Raw genomic sequence first — 19,443 nt, 5'->3', positions numbered from 1 at the left:
AAAAACTGAGCATTGTCAACTAAACACCCCACTCTGGTTACCCCTTTACCCTGTATCTCTTCCACCCTATATCTGCTTCCAAGCCAGATTTCTCAAGTTATCAATTACAAGCTATCTCCCATTTACTTCCAGATTCTGTGAATTATACTAATATGAAACCTACTTTAAGTATTTTAAGAAATGACAGCACAAATAAGATATGAAAGTGAAGTGAAAGTGACAGTCACTCAGTCATGTCCAACTCTTTGAACCCCATGGACTGGAGCCTGCCAGGCTCCTCTTCCATGGAATTCTCCAGGCAAGAATACTGGAGTGGGTTGCCATTCCCTTCCCCAGGGGATCTTACTGACCCAGGGATCGAACCCAGGTCTCCCACACTGCAGACAGATTGTTTACTGTTTGAGCTTTAAATTAGACCTCGATATACAAGGAAGGAATTATGAAGAAAAGTTCTAGAACTGTCTTGCACATTTTCGTATCTCCTATGCTAGCCACATAGCAAAGCACAACTCATTATTGAAAATAATATATAATGAAAAATATGTATAAATGAAAAACAGGAATTACATTCTGCTGTCAATAGTAAAGTATGTTAGTCGCTCAGTTATGTCTGCCTCTGCTATCCCATGGACTGTAGCCTGCCAGGCTCCTTTGTCCATGAAATTCTCCAGGCAAGAATACTGGAGTGGGTTGTCATTTCCTTCTCCAGGGGATCTTCCCGACCGAGGGATCAAACCTGGTCCTCCCGCATTGTGGGCAGATTCTTTACCATCTGAGCCACCAGATCTTTGTCAATAGTAAAAATATGGACAAACATACAGCATAGATAGGTCTATATAAGATAAAAAGGAAATTGGGCTAAGTTTAGAAATTAACATAGGGTATGTTTAGATTCGGAGAAGGCAATGGCACCCCACTCCAGTACTCTTGCCTGGAAAATCCCATGGACGGAGGAGCCTGGTAGGCTACAGTCCATGGGGTCGCTAAGAGTCGGACACGACTGAGCGACTTCACTTTCACTTTTCCCTTTCATGCACTGGAGAAAGAAATGGCAACCCACTCCAGTATTCTTGCCTGGAGAATCCTAGGGACGGCAGAGCCTGGTGAGCTGCCGTCTATGGGGTCGCACAGAGTCGGACACGACTGAAGCGACTTAGCATAGCATAGCATAGCATAGCATGTTTAGATTTCCCAAACCAACACACTGAGAAAGAACAACAACAAAAAAAGATTTTCCTTCAATGGAGTGGTCCTATTACCAAATGACATAACAATAGGGTACAGACAGACCAAAACATACTCTGTATTCATCCAAACTAATTTCAGAAAAGACCATACACTCACCTGAAGGCTACTGTTTTATATATCTAGGAAACTCAATGGAATAAAAGACCATAGCTAGCTATATGTTCTTGAATGCAGGCTAACAGTGAGGAGTTGAACAAAAACAGATGGATAGCTAGGACATGATAGGAGATGAGAAGCATACCTTAGCATGAGATTCATCAGCTGAAGACCCTCGCCCTTCAGGAAGCGCTCACGATTGGAACTCAGCATTAGGCAGGAACAGAGGGAATCGAACAGATTTTCCATCATCTCCTGCTCCTCGGCAGTGCTAGGATTGTGTCTTTTAAACACCTGTCAAGCAAAAATATCAGAAGGCACAGAATCATAAGAGAAGGTCTTTTCATCAACCAGCATTCAACAATTTCTGAAGCCTGTCTACTCCAATAACCCTACAACTGAAGAAGCAGAGCCTTACCAAACAAAATTCTCATCTGTTTCCATTTTAGAGAAACTGGGCTTTCTGATTCACAGGTATTAAATAAATGGCTGTCATGCAAAAACAAAACAAACAAACAAAAAACCCACAACAACAATAACAACAAAAAACCACTCAACTGACCATTAGGTTCAGGAGTGATTCATAGTTCCAAGGAGGCAGATTTAACAAAAACCAACAAAGCCTTTTTATTATGAAACATATTCACCTACAGAAAACTCTATAAAAGACATGTACAGCTAAATGAGTAACGTGAACAACCCTGAAACCATCACCCAGATCGAGAAACAACTTTGCCAGCTACCCCCACCCCAAAGCTCTCCACTTGGCCCACCCAACCACATCACATTTCTTCCCCTTCTAAAACAAACCACAGTTTTGAAGGGCAAATCCTGGCCCCAAATAAGGAACAGTTTCCTAATCACCAGGGGTAATGAACTGCCTTACAGCCCATTTGTGGCTCTAAGTCATGGGAATGGCTTCAAGCAGTTTTTATCTTTGCCAGAAATACATGGCATGTTAAGAGGAAAGCCTCTTAACAGTGTATGCATACCCATACAGTCTACTACAAAAAGATCAATCTTATAGGAACAGGACTAAGCACTTTGCCAGAACTGGGAACAGATTCACATTTCAAAGCTCTATTTTTTGGGGTGAAGGCCAAACCACTCAGGCTGCTGGCACCAGGATGGAAGCTGTATGCAAACTGACATCTCAGACACTCCCAACACTCTAAAGATTTTATCCAAATGATCTATTTTCAGTCCTGGTTTTGGAATAGCACAGATGAGATTCGTTTGGAAAAAAAAATCTTAAACAGTATTTTCAGAATGCCAACAGAACATTTCAACGGGATTTACATTTCTTACACTGAGCAAATGGCAATTTCTAATTTCTTTTTCCAGCCTCCAGTGCCATATCCTCCCCCTATCCTCCTCTCTGACCTCTATCCTGTTGCATTGGAACTTGTACATGTGAAGCTTACCTGGATCCTAAATGAACAGACTCCAATTTAGTGGCAGACTGACAGAAAAGTGAATAATCTTGGGAGTGGGTCAACTGAAAATAATGTGGCATTCTTGACTCAAAAATGTATACTTAAGTGGGAAGCACACGTCTTTGGGACTGACAAACATCAGGAGACTGAGAAAGTCCACACCAGATACGTGGTGATATCTGGTCATAAAGAGCAAACGACTAAGAAAGGAGGCAAACCATGTGCCTCCAGTGTGACCTCAAGCCTGCCAACACACCCTATATGGCTTGCATCACATGGCTTATTCCTTCCCACAATCTCCAGCTCCACCTCCCATTTAAAGATACAAGCCATGTATCTTCATGGCAGACAGGAAGCATAAGAATTACTCACGGATAACTGCTGAAGAAGCACATCAATTCCATCCAGCTCCCCAAGCAATTCCCTGTTTTCTAAAAGGGGGAAAAAATAGAAGAAAAAAAAAAATGAAGCTAACTGTCAGATTTTACAGCCGTCTAACACTGATACATCAGCAAACAAAATCAATACAGCTTGACAGAGTACAAAAGCTGCACAGAGAGCGAGAGGGAGAGCAAGGGGATGCCAAAGGCAAGAGAGCTTGCTGTCATGATCTGAAACAAGCCTGGCTCCTATTCTAACAGAATATCAATACCGAGAGGGAGTCTCACCATCGTTGTCCTGGAGCAATATGGCCAGCACTTCACTACAATACAGTTTGTTGGCATCGAAAGGCATCTTTGCCTGTGGGGAAACAGGAGAAAGGAGAAATATGTTAAGGGCGCTTGTTTCCTTCCCCAGGACAATTTTTTCCACAAGTATTAGGATCTGAGTTGGAAAGATGGACAAGTGAGAAAGGGAAAAGGTAGGTTATGGGTAAAAAAAAAAGTCTGCCTCTGCTCTCAAGAGACCCAACTCAAGTACTACATAGTAAAACCATAAAGAGCATTACGTACACAGCGGTCCTCACACTTCTAATGCCCAGATACAAATGTCACCTCCTCTGTGAAGCTGTCCCAGATTCTCCATTGTGAGTCTAGGGATTATGGTCGAGCACATAATATGTACTCAAATGCAAAGTAGATGAATGAAAGCTTTTAAGACTAAAATCTATCATGAAGCTTCAGTCACGAGTGACGGTCATAAAATTAGGCTGTAAATTAGCCTATGGAGATATGATCACAGAAGCTGAAAAGAAAGCCTGTTATTTAGATGAGCTGAATGTCTTTGTAACAAAGTAGTTCCTGTTTGGATTTTTAATTTTTTTTAATGCTTAAAATTTAATTTGAAATCATAAACCTATCTGCTCGTGGGCCATAATCTGCCTACTATTTAAAAAGGAAACCACATTAAATATGCAGAAATGTGTTAATATTTTAACACCCAAATTACTACCCACAATTCTTTCCCTGCTGCATGCTCTGCTACTTGGAGTCGCAGAGGGGACACATGTACTGCAGAGCCCATCTTTCATGGTCACCCACACTGTTGCTCCTGCAGCGAGACTCACGTGCCTCACCATTAACAATGCCCCGTAGATAAAGGGACACAGAGAGGAGCGTGAGCCTCATCGATGTGTTTTTATTTACTGGACCCTCGAGCCTTAAAATGCAGGCACAATAACAGCTGTTAATCAGCAGCAGCCCTGCTACCTATCCAGGTTTTTGAACTGACAAATAATTACTGTACCTGGAAAGGACAGGGGAGGTGTTTATCTTGAAGCTAATACTGCCATCCCCTTAGCACCATTCACAGCTCTGTCTGGACATTGATTTTGCACTTAAGAAGGAAGACTGGCCCCTAATGAAGCAACACCTTTTCAGTTCTCTCTGCACATCTTCCTCATCAAGCCTAAGTGCACCCCACAGGGCTTCAGGAGGCTGACCAGGTCTGACCCAATCTCAGGTTAAAATATCTGTAAATACAAGGTCTTATGTGTGCTGACTGCAAGGTATGCTCCCTGGGCAAGCTTAAGGTCTTGTTTCAGGAAATTCAGTACAACAGCCAGTGTTTAAATGCAAACTGTGGAGTTTTTCACTTTAAGAAAAACAGTTTTATACAAATCAAAACACAAAAGTGAAAAGCCAAGGGGTGAGTATCTCTATCAGAATAAAGAATCTGCTAATAAAATCACTCAAATTATTTAAGTTATGAGTACTGCTAGTTTGCTGACAAAAGTCCGTCTAGTCAAAGCTATGGTTTTTCCAGTAGTCATGTACGGATGTGAGAGTTGGACAGTAAAGAAAGATGAGCGCGGAAGAATTGATGCTTTTGAACTGTGGTGTTGGAGAAGACTCTTGAGAGTCCCTTGGACTACAAGGAGATCCAATCAGTCAATCCTCAAGGAAATCAGTCCTGAATATTCAGTGGGAGGACTGAGGCTGAAGCAGAAGTTCCAGTACTCTGGCCACCTGATGCAAAGAACTGACTCATTTGAAAAGACCCTGATGCTGGGAAAGATTGAAGACAGAAGGAGAAGGGGATGACAGAGGATGACAGAGGCATCACTGACTCAATGGACACGAGTTTGAGCAGGCTCCAGGAGTTCATGGTGGACAGGGAAGCCTTGTGTCCAGCAGTCCATGGGGCTGCAAAGAATCAGACATGACTGAGCCATGGATTTATATATTTATTGCTAGTTTAAGTGATTTAAGCCATATCAACTTACATGTAGTTTTTTAAGGGTCAAGGTTCTTGGTTCAAACAAGATACACTCAACCGAAAGAAGCCAAAAGATATCAGGCCCCTAGAGCAACAGCCTTTCTGTGGTTCCAATGACTCTTGACTTTTATTTGATTTTATAAAATTCTGTCTCCAAGGTAGGGGGGAAGGTTTCCCTCTTTTCCCAACAAGTTATTTATTAGGCATTTGCTAAATGTAAGACAAAAAATTAAACATGACAGCAAACAGAGGTGAATTTGCATGAACCTGATCTACTGTTACATCATTTAAAAGACTACACTGAATTAAAATTAATTTTGTCAAGAAATACATGTATATTTAAAAAAAAAGGACATAAATCTAGGATCAGACACACCTAGATTTCACTCACAAGTATGCACTATGTACGTATCCCAAAGTTTGCAGTTCCCAAACCGCGTGCCATGGGACACCATACTGAATCCACAGGAGATTCCAAGGATTCACAGTATTTCCAAGAAAAGCACAGTGACATCTGACATCTGTGGAATAGTGAATGCATTAATCATTAGCTCCAGGTACTGTTTATTTTGATAACATCCTTTCTGACAGGCTGGCTTTGGGTGGTTACTGTGATAAAAGAGCTGTGTGAAAATCAGTGTGGAGAAGAAACCAAGATGGTGGTGTTCAATCTGATTCCAAGGTTTTAGAAGTTGTGCAGTACTCAAAAGGCACACACATCTATCGGTAAGTAGCTGTGGTATTTAAGAATGAAATAAAAAATATATTTTAATCCAAGTATTTCATTTTTTCAAATGGCTACTAAATTCTTAGGACATAAATATGTATGAAATTATTTGTACCTAACTACCTTAAATGGGACTGTTAGGTCCTTGTTGGCATAAGACCTTATAAAAAAATTACTGAGATACTGATGGCACCATAAATTAAGAATGGTCATCTATGACTGAAGTGGCATTCCTGGTCTCAAGTTTCTTTATCTGTAAAATGGAGACAATAAAATAACATCTTCTTTGGAAGGTTACTATGAGAATTAAATAATATGGAAGCTGCTGTTGTTAGTCACTAAGTTGTGTCTGACTCTTTTGCAACTCCATAGATTATAGCCTGCCAGGCTCCTCTGTCCATGGGATTTCCCAGGCAAGAATACCAGAGTGGGTTGCCATTTCCTAATCCAGGGGATCTTCCCAACCCAGGGATTGAACCCAGGTCTGCTACATTGGCAGGCAGACTCTTTATCACTGAGCCATCAGGGAAGCCCAATATGGAAGTACCTAACACAATATGGAAGTATCAATAACCTCAGATACGCAGATGACACCACCCTTATGGCAGAAAGTGAAGAAGAACTAAAGAGCCTCTTAAAAAAAAAAAAAAAAAAAAGAGCCTCTTAATGAAAGTGAAAGAAGAGAATGAAAAAGTTGACTTAAAACTCAACATTCAGAAAACTAAGATCATGGCATCTGGTCCCATCACTTCATGGCAAATAGATGGGGAAACAGTGAAAGACTTTCATTTTGGGGGGCTCCAAAAGCACTGCAGATGGTGACTGCAGCCATGAAATTAAAAGACGCTTGCTCCTTGGAAGAAAACCTATGACCAACCTAGACAGCATATTAAAAAGCAGAGACGTTACTTTGCCAACAAAGGTCCCTCTAGTCAAGGCTATGGTTTTTCCAGTGGTCATGTATGGATATGAGAGTTGGAATATAAAGAAAGCTAAGCGCCGAAGAATTGATGCTTTTGAACTGTGGCATTGGAGAAGACTCTTGAGAGTCCCTTGGATAGCAAGGAGATCCAATCAGTCCATCCTAAAGGAAATCAGTCCTGAATATTCATTGGAAGGACTGATGCTGAAGCTGAAACTCCAATACTTTGGCTACCTGATGCAAAGAACTGACTCATTTGAAAAGACCCTGATGCTGGGAAAGATTGAAGGCGGGAGGAGAAGGGGGCGACAGAGGATAAGATGGTTGGATGGCATCACCGACTCAATGGACATGAGTGTGAGTCAACTCCAGGCGTTAGTGATGGACAGGGAGTCCTGGCGTGCTGCAGTCCATGGGGTTGCAAAGAGTCGGACACGACTGAGAGACTGAACTGAACTGAACACATAGTAGGTGCTACACGTTTTTCTGATGACCGGGATCAGAAATGTCCAGGTTAGAATTTCAGTTCTACACATTAGTTACTAGCTATGTGATCTTGGCCAAATTACTCTGCCTCTCTAACCTGCCATATATCTCTTACACTGAGTGAAACCGTGGGCTCAATGGGAAAAAAGGAGACTAATCTTTCATGTCTAGCCAAAGACAAAAGTCACCAAGGAAGTTTTATTTCTGTTTAAATCTCACTCAGAGATGACAGTCTCCAAGCCTGCAAAATACCAAACTGCCAAACTGCAAGGACATTTAGTCAAAATCCGTAGGAGGGAGAATTCATTTACCAGGTATCTTCTCTTGGATTTTGCAAAGTTACCCAATGGGAGTTGGAGCTTCTGGGGCTCTCCTCCATCCAGGAGCCTGGTGATCCTAAATCTTTCAGATGTCAGAGTAATTACAGAGTCGAGCATAGGTTTGTACTCAGCACACACGCCAGCCTTGAATAAAATTAAACTTCACCTTTTAGGGAGCTGCTGCTTTTTTGGAAAGTACAAGACAATTATGCTACCACCTGCAGCCAGAAGCTGCAAATTATTTCTGCAGCTCCCCTCTGGTACCTGGGGCAGGTTCAGACATGGCTCCAGCCCTGTACAATCATCAAAGTAATCTGTGCCCTACAAATATCCCAACACCTGGTCATAAGGGGCTAAGGACTTAGCATCAACCAGTTGTACATGTAGTATGCTGCTGCTGCTGCTAAGTCGCGTCAGTCGTGTCCGACTCTGTGCGACCCCATAGACAGCAGCCCACCAGACTCCTCCGTCCCTGGGATTCTCCAGGCAAGAATACTGGAGTGGGTTGCCATGTAGCCAATTCTTAACTCATGAGCTCAATGCTGAATATTGCAACTGTTTTTGAAGCAATGATTTAACTGGGAAACAAAAAGGAATCTTAATTTTGTTTCTTTAAAAAAGAAAAAAGTTTGGCATTATTTTCAATAGTACACAATACCCTAATAAGTTTGTATTCCCTATTAAAAAGTGCACTATGGTGCAGTGTCTCTCACACTACAGTTATCTGCTTACCTGTTAAACCTTTTAATGCAATCCTGTGAAATGGGTTTTATCCTCATTAGCAGCACAAATTAGTAAGGTTTCATTTAGTGAATGAAAAAAATCCGTAAGTATCTCTCTATATACTGCTAGCTAGGCTACTAGTACCAAAAGGAGACTCATTAATGTGCTATTCACTTAGGGGTTACTCAAGGACTACTGAATAAACAATGGGATGTTCAGTTAGGTGGCAAGGTTTTATAAAGCAATGTAAACATAGAAGGGGTTCTCAGACTTCAGCATGCATCAGAATCTCCTGGAGGGCTTGTTAAAACACCGACTGCTGGCTCCACTCCAAGCTGGGCAGATTTAGTCAGTCTGGGGTGGGTTCAAGAATGTACATGTCCAACAAGCAGCCAGGTAATTTGACGCTCCTCGTTGAGAATCACACCCAGAGAACAATGGGGAAGAGATGCACATATGATGGAGTCCTAGTCCTTGCTGTTAAGGAGTTTAAGGATATTTGGAGAAAGACCAGGAGCACACATAATAATATGAAAGTCTCCCAGGTGATGAAGAAAAGATACTCCATGAGGGTATGTTTCACACAGCTATAGGCATATGTTACAACCCAGATCTGCTAACTCCCAGAAGAGAATCAACAAGAAAAAAAAAAAATGATTGACACTCAGAAAAAAAAGAGGGGAGTATGGGCAAAGTAGTGCTATAGAAAGAGTACATGAAGAAATTCTGGAAGCTTAGGTTTAAATTCTAGCTCTATCTCTAACTAGCTACATGAATTTGGGCAATCTTAATTGTCTTAATCTCTATAGGTCTTGATTTTTAATTTTTTATAGAACTTGTAAGATTCCTTCTAGTTCAAAAAATGGTGGTGCCAATATGGAAGAGTAGGGGTTTATGTTGGTTAATGAAGGTTATGTACAATTTAGAAATACGTAAGGCAGGAGTCATTCCTGGTGGAGGGAGGAACATGAACAAAGACATAGAGGTCAACAATGTTGACCTTTGCAAAGAGGGCAGGTAAAGAGAGGCATGTCTGAAAACTAAAAGGCCAATGTTTCAAAACTGAGAAATGGAAGGGTCAGATCAGGCCAGGTTAAGGGGCCTTAAAAAGTAGGCAGAGATGGTGGGATCTGATGCAGAGGGCATTAGCATCACTGTAGGAAGGTTCTTGAACAGGGAATGGCATAATGAAAATGAAGTTTTAAATTAGTTTTGGAGTAGTACTGAAGAAAAACAGGTAACAAAAATGCTCACATTTCTAGAGACCAGTGGATCTTATACTTCACCGTATATTTATAATCACATGTGGAACATGTCTAAAATACACTGAGGACAGAGACTGAGAAAGTACATCTGGGAATCTGTATTTTTTAAAGTTCTGCCTGTGAAAGAAAGGATCTGGGTCCATCATTCAATCTGATTCACCAAGATGATTATGATGGTGAAGATTACAATAAGCACTTCCCCAGATTATGAGAAATAAGAGCAAGGCATTGCTTTTAAAGACATTCCTTCTTGCTGGCCTCACCCTGAAGCAGAACTTTCATTAATGTTCTGGTCAGCACAGAATTTTCTAAGAATTTTTGCTTCTAGTAAAATAACCAAATAGCATTTTAATGGTTAGGTACCCCTAAATTTTGAAAAACTGTTTTAGAGGTAACAACATGGCTATTTGTGCCCCGAGGATTGCAAAACACTACGCTTAAAGGCAAGAGTCAAAAGCTTGCAAGACGGCCAAATGGGACTCTTTATTACTCTCATAAGAGTGATGGAATCCAACCAAACACCCAAAGGTCTCAATTTCCCTTCCTGTTACCAATTCATAAAAAGACCGGCAAGTTTCAGCACCTTTCAAAAGGCAGAAGAGGCCGGATATTCTAGTTTTAACGAAGAATCCCTGATTCAGTACCAAGCTTCAAGCAACTGGGAAAAATTGGTCCTGACCTCCAAAAAATTATTGGATTATTTTGTATAAAGTTGAGGCCCCAACCTATGGCCATCCCATTAAGACTCAGGTCTCTGCCATCTATCCCATTGCCTTAACTCTGTGTTTTACTTCCCTTTCCCCTACTCCTCACCCCCAAAATGTCTCAAGGCTTTGGAGAATAAAGTTTTGTTGAATATCGAGGAACGAAGAAACTGAGGGAGCTGTGAGTGTAATTACATGGGGAAACCAAAGGACATAAAGATTCATGAGAGGAGGTCAAAAGGAAGCTGCAAACGTGACAATGAGCGAATTAACCAGACTTGACTGTCTCCTGAAAGGAAAGGTGAGGGTGTGTGTGTGTGGATAGGAAGTTGCAGTCTACTGAACTACGCATTAAGTTTATACTTCTACAAGCAAGTGTGCCCCTACCCACTGATGAGAACATACAGGCTAGCTGAATGTCCTCAAGTCATGTTATGTAACTCTATGTTACAGATTTAATGGCAACAAAGGGTTAAATAAGAAGGATTTGGTAAGACCTGAATTGTCAGAAAGAGAGGGAACCATGTGGACCTATGATATCTTAAGCAGAAATCTTCCTCCTTACCCCTGCCAAGACAGTGGGGGGGTTGGGGGGAGGGTGGGGGGATAAATTGGACCTGATGCACCTTAGACTTTCTGCATCTCTATGACCCTCTGGAGCTCAGCAAGGCCAGGACTACCTAAAGAATCATTTCAGCCACAAACAAGTGCCTCTTTCTCACTGAAAAGCTGAGAATCCTTGCTTGCCCAGAATATGTCAGTACTACAGTATTAAGTAGTTCCAAACTTCCTCCCATCACATCTTTGGTTAATACTATCCTGAGAGAAGCCCTTACCTCTCCCTTTCCTCATTCACTCTATGGTACAAGCACTAAATGGTCAAAAGATGGTCAAAAGGAATATGCTAACAAGGAAAGCAAATGAATGATCCAACAGAAATATGAACAAAGGATATAAATAGGAAGCTAAAAGAGATGAATACAACTGGCTAATAAACAGGTGAAAGCCAACACTGTGTACTTGATTTCAAAATTCCAAATTAAAATAAAATACCAGTTTTCACTTATCAAATTAACAAAATTTTAAGTTTGACAGTGTTCAGTATTGATAGGGGAAATAGACATCTCAACTCAGTGGAGCAACTGATAGAGGACAATTCTGCAAAATTTACCAAAAATGTTAATGTGCATATCCTTTAACTTGACAGTTCTATTTCTAGGAATTTATCCTACAGATAAACTGACACAAATGTGCAAAAAAAAAAAAAGAAAACAAAACGGTGTGTGTGTACATGGGAATACTCACTACTGTGCTGATTTAACAGTAAAAAACTGTTATGAACAGGGGAATGGTTACATTAATTTGCCACAACCATAAAATGGAATACTAGGCAGCCATTAGTTCAGTGAAAAAAATCAACCCGTAAAAGAAAATAATGTATAATTCTATTTGTGAAATACATATAAACACACACATACACTCCTATTTACACAGAAAATTTCTGGAGGATAGGTAAAATATTGTTAACAGTGGCTGTCTCTGAGAAGCGGAACTAGAAGGAGTCAGCAGAGGAGAACTTCTATTTCCGGTATAAACCTTCTGTACTATGTGAATTGGTGTTGACAACATGTTTATATTATTTTCGGGGCTATTAAAGGCTATTTTTAAAACAAATGAAAGAAGAGAAGCAAAGAGAGAGGCAACATTTGCCAAAAGATTCCCAAACTAGATCACACAGCACAGGAATAACAACCTGTGCCAATGACCCAGCATGAGCCATGCACACAGCAAAGACTTACCTTCAGCCTCTTCAACAGCCACTGCAGAAGGCCCTGCTGGGCAGCCTCTGTGCACATCTCTGGCCGGAACTCGGCCATGTTTTCCACAATAGCTGCAGAGAGACAGACACCAGTCATTTGAGAAGGCAACTTTGTTTCCATCTGCAGCCTGCTTCCCATGCCAGACATTATATTTCTCTTCCCACTTGCCTATATTCCTCCCAGCCAGATGCTGTGTTGTCATTCTTAGATTAACTAGGAACATGCTATGTTTTTATTTTTTTTCCCTTCAAGTTATGTTACAAGTAAAACTCATAACTGAACTTGTCGGAATTCACTAAAGGAATAGTGAAAGGTTTTCTACTATGTAGAACGCTGCAGCAGAATACACAAAGGTGTGAGAATCTGCCTAAGAAGGCCCTCTTCCTGTCACAGTACTACAGTCCCTGAGACCTGTGACCGAAGAGACAGGGGGCTAGGCAGAAGCCTTATAGGGAAAAATCAGTGAACGAATTCAGAGCCTCTTCCTCTCCTGATTCACCCATTTTCAGATCTCTTTCTTCAGATACTACAAGGGAAGCAGGCGTGATCTTCTTAATTGAACAAAATAAGGTGCATAGACAGGAAAGGCCATGTTGGCAGAGGTAACTGTCAGGTACTCAGAATCAAATATAATTGGTCCTGCTATCTCCTACAACAAGCACATTGCTGTTTCATAGAAAAATTTTAAATGAGGAGGCCAAAAAAAAAACAGTGATTGTATGATTATGAGACTAAAAAAAAGGACGTTAAAAAAAAAAACTACTGACTTCCTTGGTGGTCCAATGGTTAGGAGTTGATCTTCCAATGCAGGGGATGCGGGTTCAATCCCTAGCTGGGGAACTAAGACCCCCACACGCCACAGGGCAACCTAGCCTGCTTGCTGCAACTAGAGAGCCCACTCACCACAACTAGAGACTGTGCTGCAGCTAGGGAAGCACCTTCGCACTGTCCTGAAGAACCCACATGCCACTACGAAGACCTAGCACAGCCAAAAAGAGACCCAAACCTATACAACCCAAACCCTCACTCTAATATATCCAGTGCTTTCCTTTCCTTCAGGCCCCTGCTGCTCCCCATGCCAGGATATGTTACTACCGGAGAGCAGATGGAGCTCTGTGCTCTCTAAGCACAACGCCCAGCAGGCCTGGGTCTTAAGGAGAAAAGGCTGAAGGAAGCAATGTACCTCCTACTTCCTCCTCACTCTTAAGCTCATGTCAGCCTTGCCAATGGCAACTTAAAGGATGCCCAGGCAGCCCCCCAGGGAGTAGATACAAAGCTCTGAGAGCAGAGGAGCAACAAGACCACTGAGAGATGGAGATCATTTGAATACCTTAAATCACTTTCGACATTTTCTAAGAAACTGGCTCATTCTTTTTAACCTCTGATGCCTTTATCTTATTCTGCTTACACTTTAGTTGGCTTTCTATTGTCCACTAGAATAAACTCCAAACATCTTGCCAAGGTTTAGAAGGTCTTCCATAGCCTGGACAAGCTTACTCCTCCGGTCCCATCTCCCATCATCTTTACCTCTCGCTGCTACAGCACATTTCTAGTATTTCCCCAAAGCCCTTACCCATTCATGACTTGACAGACGATACTGCCCTGCCTGAGGGTCTGGCTCACATTTCTCCATCAAAATGTACCTCTCTTCATATTCAGCCTCAATCAGCTACCTGCTCCTACCCAGCCATTTGGAGACCCTTCCTCTTCTCTTCCGTAGGGCTCCCCACTGACTCCTATTATACTCCTCTTACAATACCCTGTATTACCTTTCCTTTCTGTTCAAGACTTTGCCATCAGTCTGATTCTTAAGAAATGTGCCTAATTCATCTTTAATACACCCAGTGGCCTAGAACAGTGCCTGACAAACATCATATGCTTAGTAGGGAAGAGAGGGATGACTCTCCTGAGCTGCTGGTAAGGGACCAAGTTGAAACTATACAGATCTTCACAGATTGACAGGCTGGTGCTTTTCCCACTACATCAGGCTCTTTTTATAAATAGTCCATTAAGACTTCTGATAAGCCTTCTATTCAGCGAAATTCAGCATTAGGCTAACAGATGGCAATGCCAAATTCTGGCTCTAGACTACAGCCAACCCCCAGATCACAGACTGTTGTGTTCTCTCTTCTCTTACTCCCTAGGTGCTATGTCTTCCTCCTTCTTTATGATAATTTCCCAGTAGAGAGTATAAAACTACAAGAGAAATCTGTGGTAGACACAAAGGAGCTGGGAGAAAATCTAACCTCATCAAAATTTTTACTTCTGCTGGGCCTTGTTCATTTCTCAAGCTCTGCTTACAGACACATCACCTTTGGTTTTATAAGATAGCAAATGGTGATAAACAGCACTACCCCAAACCACAATTTTAAACAGCCTATTGGCTCATCAACTTTGCAGAGGGAAAGACTGGGGAGACTTGAGGAGGAGGAGGGAAAATATTGCAGAGGAACCTACTTAAATGAACATATGATAAAGGGACAGCCAAGTTAACAGCAATATTTCAACTCACAGTTTACACGGCAAAGTACACATAAGAAGGGAAGGAAATACTAACTCTTTTTCAAATAAAATGTCCTATAAAGGCACAGGTGTACCTTGCAGATATTGTGGGTTTGGTTCCAGACCATTGCAATAAAGTGAATATCACAATAAAGTGAGAATCACATGAATTTTTTGGTTTCCAAGTGCATATAAAAGTTATACTTACACTATACTGTAGTCTACTAAGTGTGCAATAGCATTTCGTCTAAAAAACAATGTGCATACCTTAATTTAAAAATATCGTATTAGTAAATAATGCTATCTATCATCTGACAATGCAGGGTTGCCACAAATTTTCAATTTGTAAAAATGTAACATCTGCAAAGCACAATAAAGAACACACACAAAAAATGAGGCATGCCCATACACAGTGGTTCAAAAGTTTGTAGTTCCACTGCAGAGAAATGGGAAGAAAAACCAATAGAAGGGGATTAAAAAATCCTAAAATACATACTTTCCAAAGAAAAAAGAAAAAGAATCCATCCTGCATAGGCTTCATCCTGACTTTCAGAGGCAGAGGCAAAGGCCTATTCAGAGGAGGCAGCTGTTTTTGTCCAGGAAGGTCACCTACTTAGTGGATTTCTGCTTTTATTACCTGCAAGCCCAACCAAAGCAGCAGTTATATGAAATTAACACAAGGGTCTTCATTCCTGAACAGGCAGTTTGGGAGCAGAAAAAAGGAGAACCCTCTGGCTGTTGACTCTATTACGAAGGAGGAAGGAAATCAGTGCCAACCCCCCAAACAAACACAAACTCAGGAAGTGCTGGCCACTCTCCCCCTTACCCAGAGTGTTGTGGACGCCGTCCGCCTCTTCCTTCACAGACTCGTCCAGACGCTCCAGATTCTGCACGAGCAATGCGACCACCTGCCCGTCCACCTGTGCATCAGGGAAGCAAGAGAAAGGGGTACATGTCACAGGATGGTCCCCAAAACGTTCCCATTCCTGTACCCCCTTCTCTACTGAACGAGCAAAGTAAACAACCTCCACCTGTGGTCTGCAGGGTGCTTTCCCATCCCAAGCTCTCTTTTGAGTTGTGCAGTGACCCTGAGGCCAAGAAACAGCAGGCCTCATTATCCCTAACTTTAGTGAAGCTTAAGGGGACAAGGGAAAATTCAAGATAACAGTGAGTGAGTTACATGCTTCCACTTGAACCGAGGCCGTCTGAAATCAAGTCGTGTGCTGCTTCTACTTCTAGAGGGTATTGAAACACCTTACGAGAATGCCTTCTCAAGTCACAAGTTCATTCAAGTGAGTAGCACATTTCTCGACCACAGCACCAAGAGATATTCAGTTGGGAAGTTTACTTGCCGTATTTGACACTGATCTCAAAACTTCAGGTTAAACTCAAACCATTTCTAAGTTTTCATAACCAAGCTTGTATGAAACTGTTACCTTTGATGAACTTCTGACTCCTTCTCAAAAAGAATCTTAACATAATAAAATGCCTTATGTTTTATTATGTATAATGCCTAAAAAGCAATTTTATTTCTCTCATTTGATTCATATAACCACATACCACTCACAAGAAACTTTCAGTAGCTGTGTCATATAGATGATATTCAAGAGATTAGTGACCTGGCTGAGACCACACCGTCGTTTACTAAGCAGTGGCAGTAGAAGCAAAAACCAAGCTTCCTTCTTAGATGAAACAGTGTTTACACCACTTCATGCTACCTTCTGACACAATGTGTGCCCTTACACAGAGCCTGCCACTGGGGAACGCAGGAGCACCCGAGGAAGATAACTAAGGAAACAGAAACACTTAATAATCAAGAAGTGATTATCTATCTGGTAATAAATTTCTAAGTCGCAGCCAATAATAAACCTATACCGGTCGACGAGATCTGCTGCATACCCATGGTGCATCCTTTCTCTCACTGCCTCAGCTTCTTCACGTAGGAAATGGGAATGAGTTGTAAAGATTAAATGAAAGTATACGGCATGTCTTACTCTGGGTCTGGTTCAAAAATTAAGCAGATAGTTTGAATCCAGCCCTTTCCTTCTTCTGATACCTGGTTATTCACTGATCCATCTCTCGCACGGGGTAAGAAAAACTCAAATTCTGTGAAGGCAGACACTGTACCCTCATTTACCTTGGTACACTCTTCAAAGTCAAGTGCAACACTACACATACCAGTCATTTGGTAATTTTGCTAAATTTAAATTAACTGACAAAACATTTACTTTGTGTACTGTAATCGTATTTCTATATACACTGCTTCATTTACTCTCAAGTATCCCTCACAGTTTTTACATGTGAGAATACAAAGGTCCAGAAGGGATAATTAGCCTGGTCAAAGTCATAGAGCTTGTGGCAGAAGTGACCAACTCCAAGACTATTTTTTCCCATCACATCCTGTTACTTCTAGTGAGGGAGGGGAAAAGGAGAGGAGAGAAAGGACAGAGAAGAAATGATCTCATCAACTGATGCTTCCTCAACACTTCTGCACAAGGCACTCTGCAGACAATTCAAACTGAGCCTGAGGATGGAACAATGGCAAGAGAGACACATCTTGAAATAAGGCCTCTTTACTCTTTCCGGGTGAGACTTGAGGGAAGCATCCAGGTGAGGGAGAAGCTGAAACTGTTGACTAATTGGGGATACCTGCGTCACCAAGGAAGCAGATTTGCTAGGCTCTCCTTTCTGCCCCGGTGTGAGGACCCTAGTTGCAGATTGGAGGAGATACTGATGCCAGAATTGAGAGCTCCTATAAATAGGAGAAAGAGCTGTTTCCCCCTCTTATATATCAAGGAGATATACAATCTTGCTCTCAAATCTCACAGCCAGCAAAAGCTTCAAAGAAATCCACTGCAGAGCTTTCCCTAATTAATTGGACAATTTGGGTATGTGAGAGAAAACAGAAAAACATCTGGGTGAAAAACATGAACCATGTCACAGTTTGTTTTTCCCTAAATCACCCTGATTGACTTGTAATCTCCCTGAATCCTACAGCAGCAGACACTGCAACTCCACCGGGTATCACACTGCTTGTCAGTTCTGTGAACTGCCTCGCCACTTTCAATTGCTTACCGCGGCCGAATCTGCATTATTTTCCCTCCCTTTCCTCAACTCTTAGTTCTGTTACCAGAGTCGGCTGTCTGGAAGGTGGTGGGGACAATTCGTGCATGCTCAGTTGCTCAGTCATATCCGACTCTTTGCAACACCATGGACTGTAGTCCCCCAGGCTCTTCTGTCCATGGAATTTTTCAGGCAAGGATACTGGAGTGGGTTGCCATTTCCTCGTCCTGGGGATCTTCCCGACCCAGGGGTTGAACCCGTGTCTCCTGAGCTTCCTGCATCGGCAGGCAGATTCTTTACCACTGAGCCAGGCAGTAAGCAACACACTCAAATTCCAGAACTAGATGGTTATTGGTAATGGGTCTGGCTGGAAAAAACCTTTTTTCCTTGCTACAAAAATGTAACTTCTAACAAATAGCCTTATTAAGCTTGCAAAGTGTGAAACTTTATGTTTAGCTGGGTTAAATGCAATTTTATCTGACTGCAGGAGGGTCAAGGCAGTCAAAATACATTTAGCTGAGAAAACTCTCAGAAAAATATTTATACTATGCATAGCTCCGGTATCATCTAGTAAGAAGCACAAATTAGCATTCTGTCCCTCTACACTCCTGGGTCTACCGCCTTCATGCCTATTTTTTTGGTCCTGTGACTAACTCTGAAACTAAAAACAAATTCTTCTTAGGGATTAAAGCATCAGCTACAGCAACACTGGCCTTGGAAATTGTGACTGTCTTAAGTCTGACGTTTTCTGATAAGTCATTGGCTATTTCCGCTTGTTAGCATATCTGCCAAACAATATTCCACCAGATCCTACCGAGACAAAGTTCAGGGGCATAATCAGTCATATTTTTCCACTTGTGCAGAGAGGGTAGATACAAGAGAAAAGAAGGAAATAAGAAAGGGACAGATGAGCTGAGACGAGAGGGTTTGAAGGATTCTTTTTCTATCTTCCACAATCTGCCAACAAGGTTTCTTGAGTTTGACTGGGGTTTTTCTACCTACTATGAGTTCTGGAAATTTCATATTTCAAAAACAATAATAAACCCTCTCCCCCACCCCTACATACACACCCCCTGAATCTTGACCAAGCAATAAGTTTTGAAAATACACATGGTAATATGGTTATAATGCAAAACTTAGGCCTGCTGCAACCTATCTCATATACAGACCTACTACTGTTATTCCCACTTCACAGAAGAAGGAACTGAGTACAGAGAGGTTAGGTAACTTTTCCAAGGTTACACAGCTGTTAAGTGACAAAGCCACCACTTTGGCCCCTCCCCTGATGGGGAGCACATCTCAGGAAAGACAAGTTTATAAAAAGATGTCTACAAGCCAATGTGACGAGTGCTAGGATGTACGAGATAGTAGAGGAACACAAATTCTGAGGAGGTGATGAGTCTGAAAAAAAAACTCAGGAGAAAGGAGGTTTAAGTGAGGCTTTAAAGGATGAATAGGAGTATTCCAAATAGC

The 19,443-nt window shown here is 41.6% G+C and overlaps 1 protein-coding gene across 1 annotated transcript in view; it reads right to left on the bottom strand.

The window, feature by feature from the left end:
- The window catches only part of CTNNBL1 (catenin beta like 1), a 157,712-nt gene that overhangs the window by 81,018 nt on the left and 57,251 nt on the right, over positions 1 to 19,443 (bottom strand). The window contains exons 6-10 of the mRNA XM_081558811.1: positions 15,734 to 15,827; positions 12,385 to 12,476; positions 3,449 to 3,521; positions 3,153 to 3,211; positions 1,490 to 1,638 (exon numbers count right to left, since the gene is read on the bottom strand). Of these exons, the coding sequence (XP_081414937.1) occupies positions 1,490 to 1,638; positions 3,153 to 3,211; positions 3,449 to 3,521; positions 12,385 to 12,476; positions 15,734 to 15,827 (467 nt within the window). The remainder of the gene's footprint in view (positions 1 to 1,489; positions 1,639 to 3,152; positions 3,212 to 3,448; positions 3,522 to 12,384; positions 12,477 to 15,733; positions 15,828 to 19,443) is intronic.

The sequence above is a fragment of the Giraffa tippelskirchi genome, chromosome 13, assembly GCF_054371585.1.
Source record: "Giraffa tippelskirchi isolate mGirTip1 chromosome 13, T2T-mGirTip1v1.2.pri, whole genome shotgun sequence".
Classification (NCBI taxonomy): Eukaryota; Metazoa; Chordata; class Mammalia; order Artiodactyla; family Giraffidae; genus Giraffa; species Giraffa tippelskirchi.
This window is presented reverse-complemented; position numbering and strand designations above follow the sequence as displayed.